The sequence below is a fragment of the Lampris incognitus genome, chromosome 11, assembly GCF_029633865.1.
Source record: "Lampris incognitus isolate fLamInc1 chromosome 11, fLamInc1.hap2, whole genome shotgun sequence".
Classification (NCBI taxonomy): Eukaryota; Metazoa; Chordata; class Actinopteri; order Lampriformes; family Lampridae; genus Lampris; species Lampris incognitus.
Window position 1 is genome coordinate 31,828,412 of NC_079221.1, and position 25,398 is coordinate 31,853,809.

General features: G+C 42.3%; 1 protein-coding gene across 2 annotated transcripts in view; it reads left to right on the plus strand.

Moving 5' to 3' along the window:
* The first annotated feature begins 1,598 nt into the window (after positions 1 to 1,598).
* pard3bb (par-3 family cell polarity regulator beta b) overlaps positions 1,599 to 25,398 on the plus strand; it is a 520,416-nt gene continuing 496,616 nt past the window's right edge. For both annotated transcript variants that reach the window (XM_056289172.1, XM_056289173.1), the window contains exons 1-2: positions 1,599 to 1,838; positions 20,127 to 20,228. In XM_056289172.1, coding sequence (XP_056145147.1) covers positions 1,722 to 1,838; positions 20,127 to 20,228 — 219 coding nt within the window. In that variant the 5' untranslated portion in view covers positions 1,599 to 1,721. The remainder of the gene's footprint in view (positions 1,839 to 20,126; positions 20,229 to 25,398) is intronic.

A 25,398-nucleotide genomic window follows, 5' to 3' on the forward strand; every position in this document is an offset into this window, starting at 1 on the left:
TCTCTCTCTCTCTCTCTCTCTCTCTCTCTCTCTCTCTCTCTCTCTCTCTCTCTCTCTCTCTCTCTCTCTCTCTCTCTCTCTCTCTCTCTCTCTCTCTCTCTGTCGCCCCCCCCTCTCTCTCTGTGTCGTCCCCCCCCCGGAAACCGCCAATGGTGTTGATAAAACTGCTCAAACATGAGTAGCGGAATATCAATATAGATGTAGGAAAAAAACGTTTTATACATGGCAGTACAAGCTTGTTTCGTCACAAACTTGTGCTGCCATGTATAAAAAGCCCCCCCACACACACATATATATGTATATATGTATATGTATATGTGTGTCCAATGAGTCAAGTAAATTCTTTGAGACAGTACAAGCCTGTTTTGCTTATGGCATGAAACAGGCTTGTACTGGAAAATAAAATGTCCTTATAGCCCAAGAAATTTTTTTTTTTGTGAATTTCCAGAATAAAGTACGAAATAGTTATAAAGTATTTATGGTGGCAGTGGTTGCTGATCTCCGCTACTGTCGCGTTGATATTTTTTAGTGTACTGTCCCTTTAAGAAAGTGACAGCAACAAAGCGGAGGACTCGGTCAGGAACTGATCAGGAGTGAATCGGAGGGGAGGAATTTCAAAACTTTTCTTCTGACAGTTTACTTGGTCCTGTTTCGTAGCCATGGACAACTAGCGTCCATCTGTCATACAAAACGACAACTTTTTTAATGCTAGAAGTACTTGTTCACAAAACGGGTACCGCTGACCGTTTTTGAAAAGGGAGCCTGCGCGCTGATAAACCTCTGGAGTAATGCCCGTGCGCCTGCATCCATCCCTCCCTCCAAAGTTCAGCTAAGGTGGCTAACACAAGCTAGCTTACGGAGCCGTACAGCCGAGGCTTTGTTAAAAGTTATCACAATCATGTTTTATTTACGGAACAAGCAGCAGAAGTATCGTGATTTGACGCGGTTGACAGTGAGCGACGCAACTCGCTGGGTTGTTGCCTATTAATGGTTTTCATCCCCGGCTTGCTGTCTTAGCCAGGTAACAGTTAACGGTAGCTAGGCTGCGAGGTTAGCAGACTTGTAACGCAGGCTAACTAAAGTTTGGTAGTCGAGTGTGTAGCAGCACCGCCGGTGGAGGATAACATGGCGTGCGTTGGCCTCTTGTGTGGAGTAAGATTGAAAAAATCGGAATACATGTGAAACGTCAGGACATTTGGGACGTTTTTTCTTTTTCTTTTTTGGCTTAAACGCATTCCTGGACACCTGTTGGATGGCTTATAGCAGACGGAAGACGTAAAGTAACCGCACTGGGTGAAAGAAGAGAGAGGCAGCAACGTTTCTAATCGAAACAAGTGACACATACATCACCGTAAAGCTTTATGAGTGTTTGCATAGGTCAGTCAAAAAGACATTCCTTTTTTTTTTAATCTTCGTCAGGCACACTTAAACTAATTCCTGCCGTGTGACACTAGGCACATAAGACATCACTGGACCATTTTCACGGATGGAATCCCTCCCCCCTTTTTTTGAGAGTTTTGGATGTTTTTTCTTTGCCACATTGCTCAGTTAATGATCAGTCCTGTTTCCCCCCCCCATGTGTTTCCCCTACAAATCCACACCTATTTTGATTTGATTATACCACCATCTGACCTCTAGGCTTCTTCCCTGATCTTGGTCTGAACTTGACTTTGCGTCTTCCTTACGTACGTGCCGTATCTGATGAAAAGGAGGCTACAATAATGAAGGTGACTGTGACGTTCGGACGGACAGGTGTGGTGGTGCCCTGTAAAGATGGATGGACTGTGAGGGACCTTATCCAACAAGCTACACAGAGATACAGGAAACTACTGGAACAGGTACAGTTCACTTTCCATTTGTGTTTCTTTTGCATTTATTAGGGCATGTAATTATTGTTTTCCAACCGGCCAAGGTGTCTAAAATTCTCTGTGCAATGTTATTACTATACCAGCCAACAAAACTTATAATGGAAGAAGGGATGGTGTCAGACGATAGCTGGTCTTGTGTTAGTGACTGTCCAAGTGTTGGTCAAACCTGCTGGTTGCAACTAAAATTAACTCATGTTTGGCTGTTGGGGTGGCACGGTGGCGCAGTGGTTAGTGTGGTCACCTCACAGCAAGAAGGTCCTGGGTTTGAGCCCTGGGGTAGTCCACCCTTGGGGGTTGTCCCAGGTCGTCCTCTGTGTGGAGTTTGCATGTTCTCCCCATGTCTGCGTGGGTTTCCTCCGGGTGCTTTGGTTTCCTCCCAAAGTCCAGAGGCATGCAAGTCAGGTGAATCGGCCATGCTAAATCATCCCTATGTGTGAATGTGTGAATGTGTGTGTGTGTGTGTGTGTGTGTGTGTGTGTGTGTGTGTGTGTGTGTGTGTGTGTGTGTGTGTGTGTGTGTGTGTGTGTGTGTGTGTGTGTGTGTGGGCCCTGTGATGGAATGGCAGCCTGTCCAGGGTGTCTCCCCACCTGCTGCCCAATGACTGTTGGGATAGGCTCCAGCCATCCCTGTGACCCTGAGAGCAGGATAAGCGGTTTGGATAATGGATGGATGGATGGCTGTTGGCTGGTGTTGATTTCCTACCCTAGTTCTTATCCACATTTTTGTTAATTGTAACAGTAAAATTATTTTTTGTGCAAATATATCCCAGTGGCCCAGTAGGTGCCATGGACTTTAGTAAAACTAAGTAGTACCTGTTGTACGTTGTTGTTTGCACATTTCATTTCGGAGCTCATACCTTTTTTTCCTCTCATCTCACTACACTCAGGACTTGTACTTGTGTGTATGTGACAAATAAAACTTTTGAATCTTGAATCTAGAAGAAAAAAACAAGTGTTTATGTTACTTGGGACAGTCTGATCCAGTTGGTTCAAAAAATTCAAAGATTTTTGTTAAAACTAGTCTAATTTAACAGTCCCATGTTATTTTAGAGGAACAACAAAGCAAAGGTATTTTTCTGGGGTGTTTTGCAGGATTCTTGTGATAACATCCCTCATATTTATGTTTCACATGTGATATTTTTAATATAGTGTTTTTGTTTAAGGTCATTTCATTTGGCCTCATCTGAGCGTATCAATATCAGAATATATATCTATTCTTGTGGGTTTTTGTAGTTCCCTGTGTCCATATCATACATTATGAGGCCTCCTTGTCAAAGGTGATTTGTATTGTCCCTCTTTTTAAACTAAAGGCACAGAAAGCAACAAACAAAAGTGTGAACAAAATGGAAGCAATTGGTTCACACTTATAAATGCCATGATCAGTTGCTTCCAGCATCAGTTATGTACATTAGTTATTCTGAACATTAGTTTCATAATAATGTTTGAGATTTTCATGAAGTCATAAAAGATTTAGAAAGGAGATGATATCAAGTTTTATGAAACAGCAGTTTTATAATGATATTTGAGATTTTCCCAGTCATAAAAGACTTATAAAAGCCTCAATCATTTTTATATCATGAAAGGGCCATATTATTTTCACAGCCCAAAGTCTTGGGAAATTAGCCAAAGCCATGGCAGTCCGGTCCTCCGTGATTGCTGTATGAAAAATTAAAAGCGTTTCCAGTGTGAGCCATGATCATCCAGACAAGAGGAGAGATGGTAGTCATTTCCATTTGAGTCTTTGGTGCAAAATGCAGATGACTCCCTCCTGTGATTCCTTTATGGACGCTGCTGATTCCCTGGGCTGCTCGGGGGGTTGGGACCTCGTGACCCCCATCAGACAAGCAAATCTTCTCAGTGACTCACTTCATATTGGCTGCATTACTCAAAGAGCACACCAGTCATATAGATAGATAGGTGAAGTTTGGATGAAGGAAGGGTGTGTGTGTGTGTGTGTGTGAGAGAGAGAGAGAGAGAGAGAGACTGTGATTATTCTGAGATCCATTTATTTTTTTAATTTCTGTCTCTCTCCCTCTCTGCCTCTTTCTTATACAATTCCCTCAAATTCTGTTTAATCTCTCTGTCTGCACTCAGACCCTTTTATCATGTTTATCATCTCCATTCTTTTTTTCTGCTTATCGCTACACTCTGCTTGGTCTTTGCTACCCCGTCTTTATACCCTTTACGCCATGAGCGTTTCTAACTCTCCTCTTTGTCTTCATCACTGTCACCCTACAGTACTCTGCCCTTTCTGCACCTCTTCCATTTCTTCTTCTGCCTTCTCTCCACCACCTCTCCTCCTTCACATTCCCTTCTTTCACCTCCTCCGGTGCAGTATTTGGTGTTATAGCTTAGGACCTACTGCAAACCCGGGCAGAAGTTGAGAATGTGTTGCTTAGGTCATTGTCGCTGTGCACAAATGGGTGTGCATCAAAAATCAAACCAAAAACATTGATTAAAACTGGCTTTACAATCCGTCCCCCCTTTTTTTGCATAAAGACTGCATCATCCCTTCTGCCCATTTTTCAAAGCTGGTCGCTGTCAAGTGTGATGAGAAAAATATGGTCAGATGTTTCATTTTTGTTGCTTTCCTCTGAAAATCATTGTTCCATTTCCCTAATAAATCCACTGGTTGTCATCTTTTGATTGGATTCCATCCATTTACAGTCCATCCATTCCATCCACTTACCCTCTGTCTCACCCTAGTATTATATTTTGACCAGATATACATTCAAATGCAGATCATAAAAAGAAAAAAAAAGTTCCTAAAATATGTATTTTCGGCTTGTCTTTCAACTCCAAATTGGTGATAACCATAATGAATCAACACTGAATATGTTTTGTTGTTTTGTAATGAATTAAGCAAGCTGAGTAATCATTACCAAATGATATGCTACTTTTGGTACTACTTTTAATTGTTTCAGTAAAAAAGATATACTGTGTTCATCTACACTCTTGACTTTATAAAGTTTGAATTTTCTTTGGACTTATACATTTCTGTCGTTAGTATTTATTTCATGTGGAGATCATTCACTGGCAGTAATTCGAATATTGAATGTGTAGGGTGTTAGGCTTTTCCCCCCCTTTGCATGATGATTTTCCTGAACCTGTTCTATCAATGGGGTTAAACTTTCCAGTCCAAGCAACTGAGCCCCAGCCTCACAAACATTGATAATTTGCTTGTTAATCGGAGCGAATGTGGATAAAGAAAAATCTTATTAATCGGCTGCCCCTTCTCCAAAACGAACGAGTACTGGATTTTAGGCCTAAATTATCTTGTCTAAAGTTTGGAAGTCACTTGAGAGCACAGCAACAAGTGAAGTAAATAAAGAAAACATCGATTAAAGTAACTCTTCAATTCTCCATTATGTCCTTTTGCATGCATCTAATTCAGTGGCAGGTAATATAAAATTTTCAGCTGTTGTTAGCATTTAGTGAGACACTGTGGGCCCTATTTAAACAATCGACAGCACATGGTCTAAAGTGTATGGTGCAAGTGCATTTATGGCATGTCCAAATCTGCTTTTGCTAGTTAAATGGTACGTAATCTGGGAGCAGAGTAAGGTGCAAATCACAAATGGGTTGTACTTAGTCTTTTAATTAATCATAGATGTGTTTTGGGCATAACATGAATTAAACAAATCAGCATGTCATCTCCCATTCCCTTTAAAAGCCAGGTGCACTCGCACCTTGGCACATTGCTATTTAAATGGCGAATTCAGCAAATTGGAGAAATGAACGGTTTTCTGCTGAGGAAACAGATTTGCTCGTGCGAAGTGAAAGTGTGCGAGCAGACCGTATCTACGGGAGCAGCAGGAGTCCACCAAACCTCAGATTCCATTTTGACATTTATTTCTTCAATGTTGTGATCCACAAAATAATAATCTTTCACATTGTAATGTTTTTAGTTGTAATCTTTTTCATGTTTGTGCACTGCTGCGTGTCCTTGTGTGTATAACAGGCAGAGTGTACCTGTGTTGTGTACCCGCCTATGTTGGCGCATCTTACTACTATCTGAATAATGTGCCCTTTAAATAGCAGGAAAATGCTGCGCCATTGACTTTAGACCAGGTTTTTGTTGGTCAATGGCACAATCACTTTCCACTGCTTCAAAATAATGCGCCAACAATGCACCTGACCACACCTCTTTTTAAGACCAACATGCCCATGGGCGCTAGACGTGTGCAAGTACATTTGCTATTTAAACAACGTGGGCACTGTGTGAGAAAATGACAACAGCGTTGGTCGGAAACTAGCATGACACTTACACTGCACTTGGTGCTGGGTGTAAGATGCATCCCCTTCCTCTCACCCTTCTCGTATCTATCTATCTATCTATCTATCTATCTATCTATCTATCTATCTATCTATCTATCTATCTATCTATCTATCTATCTATCTATCTATCTATCTATCTATCTATCTATCTATCTATCTATCTATCTATCTATCTATCTATCTATCTATCTATCTATCTATCTATCTATCTATCTATCTATCTATCTGTCTGTCTGTCTGTCTGTCTGTCTGTCTGTCTGTCTGTCTGTCTGTCTGTCTGTCTGTCTGTCTGTCTGTCTATGTCTGTGTGTCTAATTTCCAATAATCACTCCCTTTTCTCCCTTCTCCTTTGATCACTTCTGGTTCTCTTCTTGGCCATTCCCTCATAACTTCCTCAATGATTCCTCCAGCTTACCTCTCTTACTGCTCTCACCCCTTTGCCATCCTTTTCTCTTCATATTCAGTTCTTCCCCTCTTTCGCCATTCTCTTATATATTTCCTCAATTTTGATTTGTTCCGCTCCTTTATTCCTCTATTATTTTTAGAATACTTGTCCTTCAGTTTATTTTCCTCAACCCCCTCTTCCTGTCGTCATCAGCCTCATCATTGTTTTTCTTCTGCTCACCACCTTCTTCTCCTCCTCTTCCACCTCCTCCTGCTCTTATTCTCCCTCTTCCCCCGGCCTCCCTACTCCTCCGTGGTCTACAGAACACATTGTTAGTCTCACTAATTACCACATCTTCACTCCCCCCTTGGGTTCTGTGTGTGTGTGTGTGTGTGTGTGTGTGTGTGTGTGTGTGTGTGTGTGTGTGTGTGTGTGTGTGTGTGTGTGTGTGTGTGTTTCTGTCTCTCCATCCCTCAGTCATTTTTCTCTAATGCTAATCTGTTGTAGTCTTGTAATTATGGCTGTTAATATGGCTCAGGATTAGAGAGAGAGAGAGAGAGAGAGAGTGTGTGTGTGTGTGTGTGTGTGTGTGTGTGTGTGTGTGTGTGTGTGTGTGTGGATGGTAAAGCAATGCCTTCCCTAATCCCTCACAATGCCAGGCAAATCATGTTTTTAAAACATCATACAAGACATCGCTTTCTAACTTTGTCTTTTTTAAAAAAAAATCTTTTTCTTTGTCACTTCCACCCCCGCCCGTCTCACTGCTTCTTTCACCGCTGCCCTCCCAGCCCCCACCACATACCAAATTTACACACACACACACACACACACACACACACACACACACACACACACACACACACACACACACACACACACACTATTGCTCAAACCTACTCACAAAACAGAACAAAAACACTTTTAATCTTTCATTGGCAGTCTGCTGTATCTAACCAATACTGGCAGTTCCATTTATTAGCTGTTTTGTTTGAAATTTTCTCAGGGGGTGCAACACATAGTAACATCCAGGCAAGACATTGATGCCTATTGCGTTTTTGATCTTGAAACATATGAGGGGAGTGAAGTCGTTTTTCCTTTTGAGTTGTGGAGAGGATAGTGCTGTAAAGAGTGCCTTTTTAGGCCTTTTTAGGCTGTAGTAAGTTAATGGGAGCCTTATCTTGCTACGAAGTGCATCACTGTGTTATTCCATATGGGAGAGGGGGGGGGTATTTCAAAATAAGTAAGAGTGGATAGTGCACATGTTTTTAAAATACACTAGGGTTGTACAGCAACGGGCATCCGGGTAGCGTAGTGGTCTATTCCGTTGCCTACCAACACGGGGATCACTGGTTCGAATCCCCGTTACCTCCGGCTTGATCAGGCGTCCCTACAGACGCAATTGGCCATGTCTGCGGGTGGGAAGCCGGATGTGGGTATGTGTCCTGGTCGCTGCACTAGCACCTCCTCTGGTTGGTCGGGGGGTAGGGGGAACTGAGGGGAATAGCATGATTCTCCCACATGCTACATCGCCCTGGTGAAACTCCTCACTGTCAGGTGCAAGGAAGCAGCTGGTGACTCCACATGTATTGAAGGAGGCATGTGGTAGTCTGCAGCTCTCCCCGGCTTGGCAGAAGGGGTGGCGTAGTGAGTGGGACGGCTCAGAAAAATATGGTATATGGCCAAGTACAATTGGGAGAAAAAAGGGAGGGGGGGGGGACAAAAAAGGTTGTATAGCAAAATGTTAAGCACTCACTTATAGTTAAGATCATCTCGGTCGTCATTCTTATGTGAAAGGTTTACAAATAGTCATATGCCACATTGCATTAAGCCTAGAATTACAGAATCCTTCTCCTGGATCACCACCTTGCTGTGGCAGAGAAGCTTGTGTATGTACCAATGATCCCAAGAGCTATGCTGTGTGGAGCTTGGCTTCTGATAGGGTCACCCAAGGTGGAAAGGTCAAGGGGGAGTTTCCAGACGAAGCCTGATCCAACAAAGACCTCAACAGCGGAACTGGCGGAAGATGTCTCCAGGTCACAATGACAGTCAAGGCGGATGAAGGCTGCAACAGAGCATGTTCCCCAATCGTCTTGGTTCACCATGCCGTTGGACTCTGGCCACCCCTCGCCAAGGACCATGTGGTGGCTGTTGGTTCATCAGCCACTCCATGTAAAAAGCTGTCATGCTCAGGCGTCCTCCCATTTTGCGGCTCCAGGATTAGTCTCTACGCCTGCCTGAGGACCCAGAGGGACCCAGAGGGAGGACAGTCATACTCGACTCCGAGTGACCGCCAGTGATTACAGAATTGCAATACTTAACTCAGTGAAAAAAAAGCAACACCCCATCGGACATTTATGGGAGGGCAAATAGATCATCAAAGATAAACTGGCAAAGAGACAGACAGCAGGAATAAAGCCTGTAGCCTGCCTATATACTGTCTATAGACTGATTGCTGTCCATAGTTTTATAGATTATTGTCTATGGCCTGTTTGTAGACTGTCTGCAGCGTGTCTGTCATTGTTGTCTCTAGCCTGTCTGTAGATTTTCTGTGTCCTGTTGTCTGTAGCCTGTCCGTAGACTGTTGTCTGCGGATTGTCTTTAGACTACTGTCACTAGCCTGTGTGTAGATTTCTGTCTGTGGAAAGCTATAGATTTGCTAGTCTGTTTGTCCATGATCTATCTTAAGACAGCCATCCTCAGCCTGTTTGTAAACTGTTATATAAAGGCCATAGCAAATTTGTAGGATGTAATCTGTAGTTTGTATTTAGTTTGATGTGTCTATAGCCTGTCCCCAATCTAGGCTGATTATTGTTTACTTCACACCATACATCATGACCCAAATCACTTGTCAGTGTAAGAAATATCATTATGTGGCTAATGCTACATGGTTTGTGTGGAAGAGGATTATGGCTATATGTGTAATAAAATCATGGGAGTTCTGAGGTTAAAGCCAACATTCTGTGAATAAAGTCAGACTTTATTCTCTAACTCCAATAAATCTTCACATCTGGCCCTAATTCTCTTCCCTAGATTCCAAAATGAGAGAAAAACACTGATATAAACAGCAACAGCAAGTAATAATGCCGAGTTTTCTTTAGTGCAGGCGTAGAGAAGGCGAAGCACGATGAATGTTAGTAGATAATGCAGCAAAGTGAGAGATGTGAGCTAAATGAAAGAAGGAAAGAGAAAAAGAGCATTTTGTTTATAGAGAGAATCAGTTCAAAAAAGGTTTATAGGAATAAAATACATTTTTGTTTAAAATAGGGAGAGTGATGTGACTGCGGTGGTGCGTGGGTGGGCACCAAGATAAAGGGAGGGAAGAAGTGTGGAGAAAATGAGGAAGCAACAAAGTGAAGGATATTTTCTTAGGGGAGTCACTCAGAAGTTGTCAGCCAGTTAAAAATAGGCTGATTAATTAAAAAGACCACAGATTAGGGAGAGTGTATGTATGTGTGTTAATATTTGTGTGGATTCGAGGGAGAACTTGTAAGTGTGCAAGTGTCTTATATGGGTGTCAAAGTGGAATTTCACAGTTTCATATTTGCCTTTTATGTAAGGGGGGGGCATGATCTGTATGTTTGTGCACATTTGTTAGTGTACCTTTGTTTATGATAGGACTATGTATGTGTCACAGTTTGTACTGCAAGTGTGTTCGAGAGGCGCTTTTACATTCTTGTGGCGGCTGAAATGTCAAGTTACAAATGGTCCTTTGAAGCAGTATGTGTTGTGTGGATGGCTTTGATTTGGCCTTGTGTGTTGGTTGCAAGGTGCATGTGTGTGTGTTTTTTTTCCATGCCTGCATGTGTGTATATGTGTGTTTGTGAGTTTGTGCACTGTGGTTTCATTAGTCCAGGGAGTGGTCGATGCTAGGTAGGAATGCTGATATCATGGTTAAACATCCTGGCCGCATGCCACAAGTCAGGCAATTAGGCCAGGGAGGGGCAGGGAGCGGACGTGTGCCACCCTCCCTGCACAAAAATCACTGGAATGTGTAATGACTAGGGACATGCTATCTATCTATTCTGTCCTGTGCTTTTCTGCTCAGGGTGAACTTCTGGAGAACTTGTATTCAGTGAGAACAACAAACTGCTTAAAGAGTTTGAAGTGTACTCGTTACTGATATGCCAGTGTTTCCCAAACATTTTAGTGATCCTGTGTGCGACAGGCGCAAAAATTGAATATTTTAGATGTTCAGCATTAAATTAGATTTACTAGACAAGCAGAATTGCATACTTCTGCACAGCCGTTGGGATATTTGCCCAGTGCATAATGGCTGTCGTTGGGTTTTTCTGTGCAGTTAAATGATGGTGCTTTCCATAGAAGATGAGCATTGTTACTGCAAGATGGAAAGACCACTTAGACCAAGGTCAAGTTAGCTAGTTTTTGCCCACTTTTCATCATTCCACAAAATTTGGTACCACATGCATTGATGTCACCTGTCCTTTCACAGATCTCTATTACCCCCTTTTCATCAACGTGAACCTAGTTCTAACTTAGGGCTGGTGCTAGTGCCAGTTCACAGTTGGTTCAACTTGCAAACCTTCTAAGAACCAGTTTGCTTTTTCATGGGCTAGAGCTGGGTAGAGAGCCATGCCATTACTTCTGTATATGTGTCTGAAGATGAGGTGAGAAAGCAACTGTGTAGATTTTGAATGTTTTTTACACAATTTTCGTATACATCTCATCTCATCTCATCTTCAGCCGCTTTTCCGGGGTCGGGTCGTGGTGGCAGCAAGCTAAGTAGAGCACTCCAGGCGTCCCTCTCCCCAGCAACGCCCTCCAGCTCCTCCTGGGGGATCCCAAGGCATTCCCAGGCCAGATTGGACATGTAGTCCCTCCAGCGAGTTCTGGGTCTACCCCGGGTCTCCTCCCAGGTTGATGTACCTGGTAAACCTCCAAAGGAAGGCGCACAGGAGGCATCTTAGTCAGATGCCCGAACCCTCTCAACTGGCTCCTTTCGATGCGAAGGCTCTACTCCAAGCTCCCTCCGGATGTCCGAGTTCCTCACCCTATCTCTAAGGCTGAGCCCAGACACCCTACGGAGGAAACTCATTTCAGTCGCTTGTATCCACGATCTCACCCTTTCAGTCACTACCCAAAGCTCATGACCATAGGTGAGGATTTGAACGAAGATTGACTGGTAAATTGGGAGCTTTGCCTTCCGGCTTAGCTCCTTCGCCACAATGGTCCAGTACAATGTCCGCATTACTGCTGATGCTGCACCAATCTGCCTGTCAATCTCTCACTCCATCCTACCCTCACTCGTGAACAAGACCCTGAGATACTTGAACTCCTTCACTTGAGGCAACAATATACATTTTCAATAATGATAACAATATACATACAATATACGAAAATTGTATACGAAAATATATTTTCATATACAATTTTCGTATATTTCATCTTTAAATTTTGGGGGGGGAAAGCAACTTTGCAGATTCAGAATATTGGTAGTTTAATGAAAATTGATGGCGAGTCGAAAGTTTGCTGCAACGTTTTCAGGGTTGAGAACTCCACAAACTGGCAGCCAGCCGGCAGTCACGTGAGCTGGCTGGAACTCTCTCAAGAGACCTGTTTCATAGACAAGATGCTTTTCATTCTCTCTTGTCGATGGTTTTTTTAAATATCATAACACAAATGTCCATTATAAAATTAATGGAACTTGTGATTATCTACCTAGTTCCTCTGTGGGGTGATTGGTCTGAAATTTACAAGGTTTCCTTGATTAATCTCTACATATTTCTTAGGGTGAACTTAGGTGTTTTTTTTTTGTGGATGTGATTTTAAACATAAGATTTCAGATAGTACTAAAATTAGGTTTTTAAATGGAAAAATTAATATGGGGTGTCAAATTCACTCTGTCACATTTGATCAAATAAAGTATGTGCTGATAAATCCATTTGATTCCTATCAAACTTTGATTTGAAGTGTCATTATTGAGTGTTAAGGGGTGCATGCATTATTCAGCAGAACTGATTGTTGCTCTTGTTGGTTACGATTATCCCACCCCCAGCCCCTGACGTAGGCGGTTCTTTCTTCTAACCCAACAAAGAGTTGGTGCCACTCTGGAACTAGTTTTCCTGGCGAAGAGACTGTTCTTTGGTTGTGGAAACGCAAAGAACTGATTTGAGATGGGCACTGGCTCCGAACTAGACCTTGAAGCCATTTCAAGACTGCTTCAGTGGTGCATCCGGGTGGTGTGGTGGTCTATTTCGTTGCCTACTAACATGGGGATCGCCGGTTCGAATCCCTGTGTTACCTCTGGCTTGGTCAGGTGTCCCTACAGACACAATTGGCCGTGTCTGAGGGCGGCAAGCCGGATGTGGGTGTATGTCCTGGTCACTGCACTAGCGCCTCCTCTGGTTGATCAGGGCACATGTTCAGGAGGGGGGGGGGGCTGGGGGGAATAGCGTGATCCTCCGACTTGCTACATCCCCCTGGAGCAACTCCTCACTGTCAGGTGAAAAGAAGTGGCTGGCGACTCCAAATGTATCAGAGGAGGCATGTGGTAGTCTGCAGCCCTCTCCAGATCGGCAGAGGGGTGGAGCAGAGACTGGGATGTCTCAGAAGAGTGGGTTAATTGGCCAAGTACAATTGGGGAGAAAAAGGGGGGGAAAGAAGACTGCTTTAGAGTTTGATAAACAATTAGTATTCATGTTTGTGCTCTATTTTGGTTCGGTGATAAAACATGGTTTCCAAGTACTTTGCTGGGCATGATATTTTACATTGGAAGTGAGTTTGAATGGAGTTGTCTGCCCCCTCCTTGTATCATGTTTGAACTCAGACACTCTTGTTTGTGTGGTGGATGGTGCCTGCCTATTGAATGACATGTCTTATCTCTGTTCTGTAGTTAAATATTTTCAGCAGGGCAAATTCAACTCTTCCTGGTTCTAGGTCTGCAGATGAAATGATCTTATTGCAGTCATGTAGGGATCAAGCAAAAGCAATCCGTGATCCAACCCATAGTTTGAGAAACACTGAATGAGTAAATGGAGGATAAACAAAATGAATGAGGAAGAATTGTTTTGCGCAGGTATGCGTTTTCATGTCTATGTGTGATAAAAACTCAGGTCTAGTAATTACTAGTACTGCTGTCATCATGAAAAAACCTTCCACCTAAATACGGTGGCCTTGCGGTGAATGCTGTTTTTGAGGACACAGGGAATTCCAGAGCTGTTTCAGTAACAAACATCATGGCCCAAATTCTTACTACGCCAAGGGCAGTTTTGTGTGGAGACATAACTTGCAGCCCAACAGTATAAATGGGTATCAGTGGCTAAGATTGAATTGTGTTTATCTGTTTATTCCTTTTTTTGTTGATGGGAACGCCAGGAAATTCCTTCTGGTCACTCGGAGGGACAGACTGAATAAACGCGTATCTGTATGTTACGACTGTTTGCACTCTGGAAAGTTCAAAGTTTAACTACAGCAGTGGGAGGTTCAGCTGCAGCCCAGTAATCACACAAAGATGGCTTATTTCATAATTTTCTAGGTCATGCCCTAAGGGCTGACTATCTTAAAATACCCAAGACTTATCTATAATAGTATCAAACACAACACTACATTCAAGTGCTAATCCCCCTGATTTTTAGATTAGACCAGTGTGTTTACAACCCTTATCTTGAGGCTAACAATGTCTTTTGGTTTTCTTTTGGCTTTTTTTTTTTTTAAATTGGCTGAATTTTAGGTACAAGCTTTCTGCAGCATGTTATCCATGTAATCCTCCTTGCTCCTGCATCCCAGATTGGATCAGCATACTCACAGTTCTTATCACTCTGACACTCTATCTCTGTCTCTTCTCTGTGTACCTTTCCAATGCAACAAGAGACCAGAAACGGGTTAATGACTTTATAAAAGCAGCGGGTCACCTCAGGAATCCGTGCCTTCTGCATCCTGTCCGCCAATGTGTCGTCAGAACATTTTCTCTTGGAATTGGAAAAGCATATAATGAGAATAGATTTGCTGCCCCTGTATGGTTTTTACATTTCTCATTTTTAAATGAAGAGCGATTCCAGTGTGTCTGACGTGTCAATCCAGCTCACAGGTAGATGCAGAAAGTGAGATGCTTAAAAGTCAGGAGCTAAGAGGGTAATGTGGTAACATCATGAATAATACAGCTAGTGGTTATTTTGGTTTCATAGAAATAGTTGCAAAAGGCATCATATAAGGGCAGATAAAGCTTTGCAATGCACAGGAAAAATGCATTATTTACCTGTGAAGTCATTTGGGCTACATTCAGACTGCACCTTGCTGTATATTCAAATCAATTCCAGAATTATTCCTTTGTTGGGACATAGATTGGATGTGTTTAGAGTAATGTCAACACAAAGAACACACGGAAATGTGTATTTTTAATTGGTGAACCTTCATTTATGGTGTGAAAGTAGATACATAGCTTATATGTGGCCATGTGACATGAGTCGGAATAATAGAATTAGAATTAGATTTTATCACACTCACAGATCATGGTTGAGCCTTCGATCTATCAGCATATCTATATATCTATATCTATATAGACATATACATATATATATACATGCATACATAGACATACATATACACACACACACACACACACATATATATATATATATATATATATATAATGTGCAAAGCTAAAGCCCTTGTGAAGTCCATATGGTTGTAAAAGACATAACCAGGGAAAGCAAAATAATGAGGCACCAATGATAAAGAATGCCTGTCATTTTGGGTTGAAATTTTCCTTAGGAGTGGCCCTGAAAACATTTGGGCGAGTTGCTCCAGAGTTCATTTCATATGCAGGAAAAACCCCTGGTAATAGTGCTCATGTAAGATAGACAGTGTGCTGGAGTGCAGTTGAAGCAACGAAAACAGAATGGTAAGAACATCACCCTTACATCTGGCCTGGGTGCGAGCCAAGCCAATGTTACTATGGAGTGAAACAATATGTTCCAAGAGGGAGGGCGGGAGGGAGAGAGACCACGAGAGGGAGAAAAAAAAAGATATAATGATATAAACAGCTTTGGTATCCTTTGCTCTGAGTCAGGCAGCAGTCTTGTGTAACAGTGGTGGTTGAATAGAGTGTGTGAATGAGGGGTCATTTAAATCCATTCTCCGAAAACATAATAGTGAAAGTGGGTGGAAACATGTTTGCTCCATAGCTTCAGGTTACATTTAACGGGGGAGAAGTACTTATTCAAAAGTGAACAGTGACGGCCATGTTTGTCAGTTACTTCTAAACTTCAGATTGCCTTCATCAAACAGTGAGTGGAATAAGGACTGATACTGTTGGAATACATGTGTCCAAGTTTAATCGTAAACAAGGCGTTAGTGTTTTTTTTACTATCACTTGAATTAGGTTGAAAATCGGTGTCTCCAGTAATGTGGAACAGGGCTGGTGGGCCATCCATGAGATTTGGCCATGCCTCCTAGAAGAATGTACACTGCTCAAAAAAAATAAAGGGAACACATAAGCAATGCAATGTAGCTCCAAGTCAATCACACTTTTGAGATATCAACCTGTCCAGTTAGGAAGCAACACTGATTTGTGAATCAATTTCACCTGTTGGTAAATTGTCTAATTTCCACCAGGTGGAAATTAGACAATTTGCAAGACAACCCCTATAAAAGGAATGGATTTGCAGGTGGTGGCCACAGACCATTTGCCTGTCCTCATCTTTTCTGGCTGATCTTTGGTTAGTTTTTCATTTTGCTAGTGCCCTCACCACTAGAGGTGGCATGAGGCGGTATCTGCAACCTACAGAAGTTGCTCAGGTAGTGCAGCTCATCCAGGATGGCACATCAATGCGTGCTGTGGCAAGAAGATTTGATGTGTCTCCCAGCACAGTGTCCAGAGCATGGAGGAGGTACCAGGAGACAGGCCAGTACACCAGGAGACGTGGAGGGGGCCGCAGGAGGACAACAACCCCACAGCAGGACCGCTATCTGGTCCTTTGTGCAAGGAGGAACAGGAGGAGCACTGCCGGAGCCCTACAAAACGACCTTCAACAGGCCACTAATGTGCAGGTTTCTGCTCAAACAGTGAGAAACAGAATGCATGAGGATGGTATGAGGGCCCGACGTCCACAATTGGGGCCTGTGCTCACAGCCCAACACCGTGCAGCCCGACTGACCTTTGCCAGAGAACATCTTGGTTGGCAGATTCGCCATTGGCGCAGTGGGTCAGTGATGGTCTGGGGAGGCATATCCTTGGAGGGCCGCACAGACCTCTACGTGCTAGCCAGAGGTACCATGACTGCCATTAGGTACCGGGATGAGATCCTCAGACCCCTTGTCAGACCATATGCTGGTGCAGTGGGCCCTGGGTTCCTGCTCATGCATGACAATGCTCGTCCTCATGTGGCCAGAGTGTGTCAGCAGTTCCTGTATGTCGAGGGCATTGATGCTATGGACTGGCCTGCACGTTCCCCAGACCTGAATCCAATCGAGCACCTCTGGGACATCATGTCTCGTACCATCCGCCAACGCGAGGTCGCACCACAGACTGACCAGGAGTTTGACCGATGCCCTGATCCAGGTCTGGGAGGAGATCCCTCAGGAGACCATCCGTCGTCTCATCAGGAGCATGCCCAGACGTTGTAGGGAGTGCATACAGGCACGTGGAGGCCACACACACTACTGAGCCTCATTTTGAATCGTCTTGAAGAATTTCCACAGAAGTTGGATCAGCCTATGTTCTCATTTTCCACTTTGATTTTGAGTATGATTCTGAATCCAGACCTTAATGGGCTAATGATTTTGATTTCCATTGATCATTCTTAGGTTATTTTGCTCTAAACACATTCCTCTGTCTAATAAATAAAGATTTTCAGCTGAAATATTTCATTCATCGAGGTCTATATTGTGTTTTTAGGTGTTCCCTTTATTTTTTTGAGCAGTATATATTGGATTTGTTTTCTTCATCAAATCAATTATGCATTTTAAACAGCATTTAGCAACCAAATGCTGACTTTTTCAACCCCATTTAAACAAAATAAATAAGACAAGGGAATTTGCCATGACTGAGTAAAAAACAAGCCATAAAAATATACACAGCATAGACAGCAGTGCTTTAGATCCTCCCTGACAGTCGCACAATCCTTACATTTTTAAGTACAATGACTCACTATCTACATTAGTAATTAAAATAATTATCGAATTTGTACATTCTTCTTGCTTCAACCTTTGCCTTGAAAAAAAATCTTCATTTAAGGTCTGCTCAGTGTAGTAATTGTTGATTTGACCCAACACTCAGTGCCTTGCCTTAAGGGTTGGAGTCACATCTGATGGTACTGGACAGTTCATTTGTTTTCACTTGACAAATGGTTTTGTTGTGGTAATGAAACGAGTTCGTTCCAATTTCATTTAGAACCAGGGCCATTCATGTTGCATAGAAAATAACTTTTACCATCCTACAATAAGATTTGTCTGTTTCACAAAGAAAAGCATTGAAAACGATCATTCCAGACCCCATTCTGAACTCACTCCAACTGCAACGGGTATCAAATGACTTGCAGTGATACTCCGGCTTAGAACATTGGACCCTAACCCCACCCTACACCCCCTTCCTCCTCATGAGAGTTTCTATGGAAAGCATTGACAAACACCTGACCCTGAAAAGAACATTAAACGGAGCATGGCCCTGTAGTGTATTCAAGTCATACCTCTCCAGGCAGTATGTATTTGTGTGTGTGTGTGTGTGGTGTTGTCTCAATATGTTGTTCAACAACCTACCCTGTGTAGTCAGCTGTCCAGTGCAGAGGCAGTGTCATTAATCACAGAACCAATACAGCTGGGGAGGGGGGGTGGGGGGTGGAGTTGTGATCTGTACAAGTCACTTGAGGGAGGAGTGTAAGAGAGGAAAACAGCAGCGATGGAAGGAATAGGAGGAACAAGGGGAGTTGAAGAGAGGAATATGAAGGGGGGAAAGAGCAGAAATACTGAGGGAGTTGGTGACCAGGAGTCGAGAGGCCTCTCCCTGTTGCAGGTTAAAGACATAACCGAAACAAGATAGTGGGCTACATCTATTTAAATGACTGGAGCATAGTGCAGTGCCCCAGCCACAACTAGACCAACGTCCTCATTGCGAACTCTTTAGATGTTGGCTCAATCAACCTGGCTTCCATCATTATTTGATAAGATTCGGTTTGGATCAATGGTAACATAGTTGGAAATAACTCTTAAATGTCAGATGGTTCAGATCATAGAAATTGAATGAGAGTAGAATGGACATTCCCAATCAAATGAACATACCAGGATGGTCAGAGTGGCGGCCATGTTTATTTGATCTGCTGCCATTTCAAAGAACTGGAGAACTGTAGCTGTTGTACTGGGCTAACTTCTGTATAAGCTTCTGTATAAACTGACTTGTGGCAAGTCACATACTTTTTTCTTTTTTTTTTTGAAGTCGCAGACTCTGATGTGAGGTTTTGCAGTAACAACCAACCATGAGTGGTGGATTAGTATGGACATTTATGGCCCCACTGACATCTGTTGTCACCATAATGACTAACAAATATCTCCATTTCCTTTTTAACTACTTAAATTACCATAGCAAACAGTTCATTGTCCGCTGTACTCTCTTTCAGTTTCTATGGTTCAGCTGTTTTGTTTTGTTTTTTTACTTTTTGCTTTTATCAAAGCAGTGTTGGAGTCTTGATTTAGAGGTAAAAAAAAAAATCTGTACTCTCAATGAGGTGGTGGGTGCACAATGGCCAGAATGCCAAGAGACGAACTTAGTCCCCAGGTCTGTTTTCATCATGACATAGCATCATTTGTGAGACCTTGTATTTGGGGGATTTTAAAAATCCTCTTTTTTGTTTTTTTGTTTTTGGATTTCCCCCCCCCCTTTCTCTCCCCAATTATACTTGGCCAACTACCCCACTCTTCCAAGCTGTCCCGGGTGCTGCTCCACCCCCTCTCCCGGTCTGGGGAGGGCTGCAGACTACCACATGTCTCCTCCGATACATGTGGAGTCACCAATCACTTCTTTTCACCTGACAATGAGGAGTTTCACCAGGGGGACATAGTGCGTGGGAGGATCACGCTTTTCCCCCCCTGTTCCCCCTCCCCCCTGAACAGGCGCCCCGACCGACCAGAGGAGGCGCTAGTGCAGTGACCAGGCAGTGACCCAGCGATCCCCGTGTTGGTAGGCAACGGAATAGACCGCTACGCCACCCAGACGCCCCCCTCATTTTCTTTTTTTAATGTTGACCATGCCCTTTTGATTTAGTTAGCTCAGTATGTTAAACATTCCCTATATTTGTGAGGCAGTTAAACATGTTCAGCCACTACTAAAGGACAGTTGGATAAAAATATAGATTGATAGGTTCATAGACACATGCATACATATAGAACTACAAGGAGAGTGCGAAATGTACTCTTGTGTCACAGAAAGTTGAATCAGTTCATCTGGACACAACGTTTATTGAGAGACAGCATTTATTTCTCTCAATAAACGTGGCCAGATGAACTGATTCAACTTTCCCTGATTTCCTTACTAGGATTATTGAGCATGCATAAAGACATATTGTACTCTTGTGTCTATTGGATACTGGTAGTATATTGTTTAGCTCTTTTAGGGGATGCTAATTTATTCAAATGATTTCCTAATTTTAGGAAGGTGATTTCCTGGTCCGGACCCACCATGTGGAATACTGCGATGGGGGCATTTTGGACCCTGACGATATACTCAGTGACCTGGTGGAGGACAAAGACAAGGTAAGAACACCCCTGTCAATGAAACTGATTTGATTTTGTTCATGACTGTGTCTGATTAGGTGGTTAAGAAAGGAGAAGTGACCACATTTGACTTCCTGTGATCTCAAAAGACAAAGTGAGTATAGCAGAAGTGTTACAAGAGAAGAGGATGTGCATATTTGTGCGAAGGGGAAAATACAGTGTTTCCCACAGGTTCAGAATTTACTTGTGGTGGTGCGGTATGTGATGGTGCGGCATGTGATGGGTTGGTTCAGTAATAAACTAGTCAAACAAAGATTTATGAATATCTTTTTACAAACGAATAACGACTCAAAATAAATAACTATATTTCAACATAAATAACTGTTTATATGTATTTATCTTAATAATGTATTATTAATTCATTCATAACAGTAATTATTAATTCATTATTATTTAACTATTTGTTTATCAAAATAAATAACTATTTACATATTAAAACCATTTTTCATTTTCAAAAATAAAGAACAAAACACAGACTTGAACTCTGTTTTTTAATGAACTTGTCAAAATGAATAACTTTGAAAATAAACAGCTACTTACATAATAAATTACATTTCACACTTTCAAACTATATTCGAGAGATCAAAACACTGTAACTCTGCTTTTGGTCCAGAGTAGTTCTCCTTAGCCTTGTGTCATGTGCCTGTTTGCACAGTTAGCATTCCCCTTTGGAACATTTAATTTTCCTTGCTTTGGAAAAAAAACATTCCTAACGCTTGTCTGTATGGGTGTGCTTCATGGGCAGATCCATTTATTGAGCTTCTGAGGCATGCAGTTAAGTGCTCTCCTTTCAGCTTGTTTCTTAGGTCAGTTTTGACCTGAAATAGAAACAAACTTGCATTATACAACCATTTTGAAAGACAGCACAAGAGAAAATTTACAGAACATTTACACAGTGTGCTCTTTTGCATAGTTGAAAATCACTTACCCTGCTCATTGCTGGGAAGTCTCACTCACAGTTTACACTGGAGACAGGGATGACCAGGACAGGGCTCTACAGTGTTGAGTATTTCACTTGCATTTGCCCCTAAAATTAGAGATGTGCGAACCGGAAAAAACATTTTACGAGCACAGTATGTGAGTGAAGATTACAATCTACCATAATCTTTTTCCCCCAGCTGCTAATCGTTCAAAAACTATAAATCCCACATTCCAAAAGCTGCAATGTGCCCATCACAGTAGAGTTTTCTGTGATGACAGAGCCGGTGTCAAGTGAGAGAAAGGTGAACAACACCAAAAACAGACAGTGTATGAAACGATCGAGGGCTTTTAATTTGAAACGATGGACACAGGAAATGGTGACACAAGGCTTACCAATGGTGTAATTTCATCACTCAGTCAGTCAGGGACAGACACGTTTAAAAAGTATCGCAGAGACATTGCTAAAAATGAAGCCCACTGGGTGTCCGGGTAGCATAGCGGTCTATTCTGATGCCTACCAACATGAGGCTCGCCGGTTTGAATCCCTGTGTTACCTCCGGCTTGGTCGGGCGTCCCTACAGACACAATTGGCCGTGTCTGTGGGTGTGAAGCCGGATATGGGTATGTGTCTGGGTTGCTGGTTGCTGCACTGGTGCCTCCTCTGGTCGGTCGGGGCGCCTGTTCTGGGGGAGGGGGAACTGGGGGGGCAGCGTGATCCTCCCATGTGCTACATCCCCTTGGCGAAACCCCTCACTGTCAGGTGAAAAGAAGTGTCTGGCGACTCCATATGTATCGGAGGAGGCATGTAGTAGTCTGCAGTCCTCCCGGGATCGGCAGAGGGGGTAGAGGAGTGACCGGGATGGCTCAGAAGAGTGGGGTAATTGGCTGGATAAAATTGGGGAGGAAAAAGGGGGAAAATTCCAAAAAAAAATGAAGCCCATTAATTTTATTATGAGTGAAAAAGAGACGAGGAGAAAGAGGAATCCAGTAAAGGGGATTCGCAAGGTTTAACTAACAAGGCTTTGCAAACTTTAACTGATATCCTTTGCGTCTAGTTGGCATGGGCCAATGTGTGATTTTGGTGCTATGTACTATTGCACAGATGTGTGTCCCTTAGTACACACACACACACACACACACAGTAAAAATATGTATATAAGCAATTGTTTTTTCATAAACTCTGTGTTACTTGCACAGTTTTCACCATGTTCCTAAATGTCTTTGTCTACTCCTAAATTTTTTCATTTAGGATTACATGTACTCCTTGGTGAAAAAAAGTGAGCGTAGAGCCCTGCAGGGTTACTGTAGCCAGAAGACTCAAACCAGGGTAGATGTCTGCCCACTCGTTGAATTCACTGGTCAGCTGTTGCATGATCTCTGCTTGGTTTTTGTCCTACCAGGACAGAAAAGAGTAGAAAACAAAATGCAGAACCTACTAACTGACATCTGGGATTGAGAATATTGCTCGAATTCTCATTTGGTCTCTCCATTGACTTTAGTATTGGACATTTCCAATACTAAAGTCAAAGTGGTTACTATCTGAAATTATCTAATTTTATTCCCCAGCAGCACATTATCTGACATTTTCATTGTTATAAGAGTTTGCATTCTACTTGTAGTGCTCTTTGGCTCGCTTCAGCTTCCTGGTGCTTTCTTTTTCGCTGAAAATAGGATTCAATTGGCTTCATGACTGGTGAAAGAAGGAAAAAGTGTCAGTCAACCTGGTTATTTCAGTCTAGCTTTCCATGATGTCCCATACAGAAATGTTGGTAGTTGTACGCTTCTGTTAACTGAGTGTTCAGTTCGGTGTTGAGGCTAACATTACTAGCTGGCTAGTCCAACTAAACCTCGTACGTTACGTTAAAATAAAATGAGTAACGTTATTTTAAATGGGACAAGGCATTCTTTTTAAGGCATCCAATACAGAAACTGCTAACTAAGTGTGGTGTTTTTATTATTGAGTTTGGAGAAAAAGTTAATTTTAAAGTTACATTAAAATTGACGTACCAAATGAATTGCTGTGTCACGCACGCTTGACATGCACATTGTCTCAAGAAGGGAGGGCATGGGTCGGTCTGTGGGTCGGTGGGGGGGCTGAAGGTCCGCTGGTCTGTGTGCATTATAAAAGGACAATTGCGTATCTTGATTGGAAAAAAAATTGGAATTTGGATTTTATCTACCTGGGAAGGTCTTAAGTCCACATGGGTGGACTAGAGCCTATGTATGGAAAATGTTGAAATATGCACCTTGGTTAGCGTAAGAGCCAAGGTCCACGTATGAATGCTTGGATGTGTATGCACTGACTGGCAAATATAAAAACTTCATTCACCTCTCATCAAACCGTTTACACTGTCTTAGGCCTATTGGTAGCCTAAGCAGTGAAAATGTGGTCCATGCAGTCTTAGACTAAATGGAAGGCTTGGTCTAACCAAGAACCTGGTTGGCCTGTCATCTCCTCACTATCTTTCCCCTTACGTTCTTTCCTCATTTTTCACCGTTCTATCTGGGAAAGCAGAGAAAGCCTGAAATAGCATCTTTCTATGAAATAAGTGCAAGTTCAAAAAGTGTCTGTCTCAGTTGTGTGCAGTCTAAAGCAGTTGCAAATGCTGTAGGATCTATGGCATATACTCTGTACTTTGTCAGTCAGTGACCATGTTTTCAACAATGTCTCCAGCTAACCTGCTAGCTACGAGTCGGTCCTCCATCACTATTGACATGGAGTATTGTTTTAGAAGTCGTTTGTCTTCTGCTCTGCCTAACCAAATCAATGTCTCACTCACTGTTTGCACATATATGTGAAAAGTGTTGTAGGACTATCCATCCATCCATTATCCAAACCGACTAGGGCTGCACAATTAACCGTATGAGTCAGTAAGCGTAAGATGTACGTTATTAATCCCAGTGGGGAAATTCATCCTCTGCATTTAACCCATCCTGACACACACTGTAGCTAGGAGCAGTGAGCAGCTGCCATGCAGCGCCCGGGGACCAACTCCAGTTCTTCTTGCCATGCCTTGGTCAGGGGCACAGACAGGAGTATTAACCTATGCATGTGTTTTGATGGTGGGAGGAAACCGGAGCACCCGGAGAAACCCCACGCAGACAGGAGGAGAACATGCAAACACAGAAAGGACCTGGGGTGACGTGGGGTTCGAACCTAGGACCTTATTGCTGTGAGGCAACAGTGCTAACCACTGGGCCACTGTGCTGTGATATTGGCTTCCACAATTAATTGACCATGACGGGCTAGTTATTCAAGCTGGGTCTAGCTTGCTCTGGTTTGAAGAAAGTATTATTTTGATTTGGAGGTTTGTACATTCCATTGTTTATTTATAGGTTTATAAAATACATTATTAACGTGAAGGCAGTTTTCTGTTACTGTAAAATGCTCATTAAAACAATTCAGTTCTGCCAAATTGATGAATAATTGTGATAAATAATTGTGATCGCAATATTAAACAGAATAATTGTGATTATCATTTTAACCATAATCTTGCAGCCCTACATACGACCAGGGTTCCTATGCATCCTGGAAAACCTGGAAATGTATATATATAAACTTGCACAAAAAGTAAGGAAATTTGTGTTTGGTAGATTATTTCTTTGTTGTAACAATGATTCTTGGCAATGTATCTTATATCAGGCACCTGATTGTCAGCACCTGGGGTACCAGAAGCTCAAAACAAGAGTCAATAGCTACAGCAAAATAAGCTGTTTGGCATTGGCAGAGAAGATTTGGCAAATTTCTCATGGGCGCAACTCACATACTCAGCTCTGCTGCTCGTCCCACAAATGCATGTTCCTTACAAATTTGGCACCATTTAAAAGAGAAATAGGCAGGCTTTCCAACGGTATAAGATTTATTGCCAAGAAGCATTGTTACAATGAAGATATAATCTACCAAACACAAATTTCCTTACTTTTTGTGCTAAGAATATATAGATATATATATATGTGTGTGTGTGTGTATGTGTGTATATATATACACACACACACACATATATATACACACACACACACACACACACACACACATACAGTGCATCCGGAAAGTATTCACACCCCTTCACTTTCCCCACATTTTGTTATGTTACAGCCTTATTCCAAAATGAATTAAATTCCTTTTTTTTTCTCACCAATCTGCACACAATACCCCATAATGACAAAGCGAAAACAGTTTTGAAGAATTTTTTGCAAATTTATTAAAAATAAAAAACTGAAATATTGC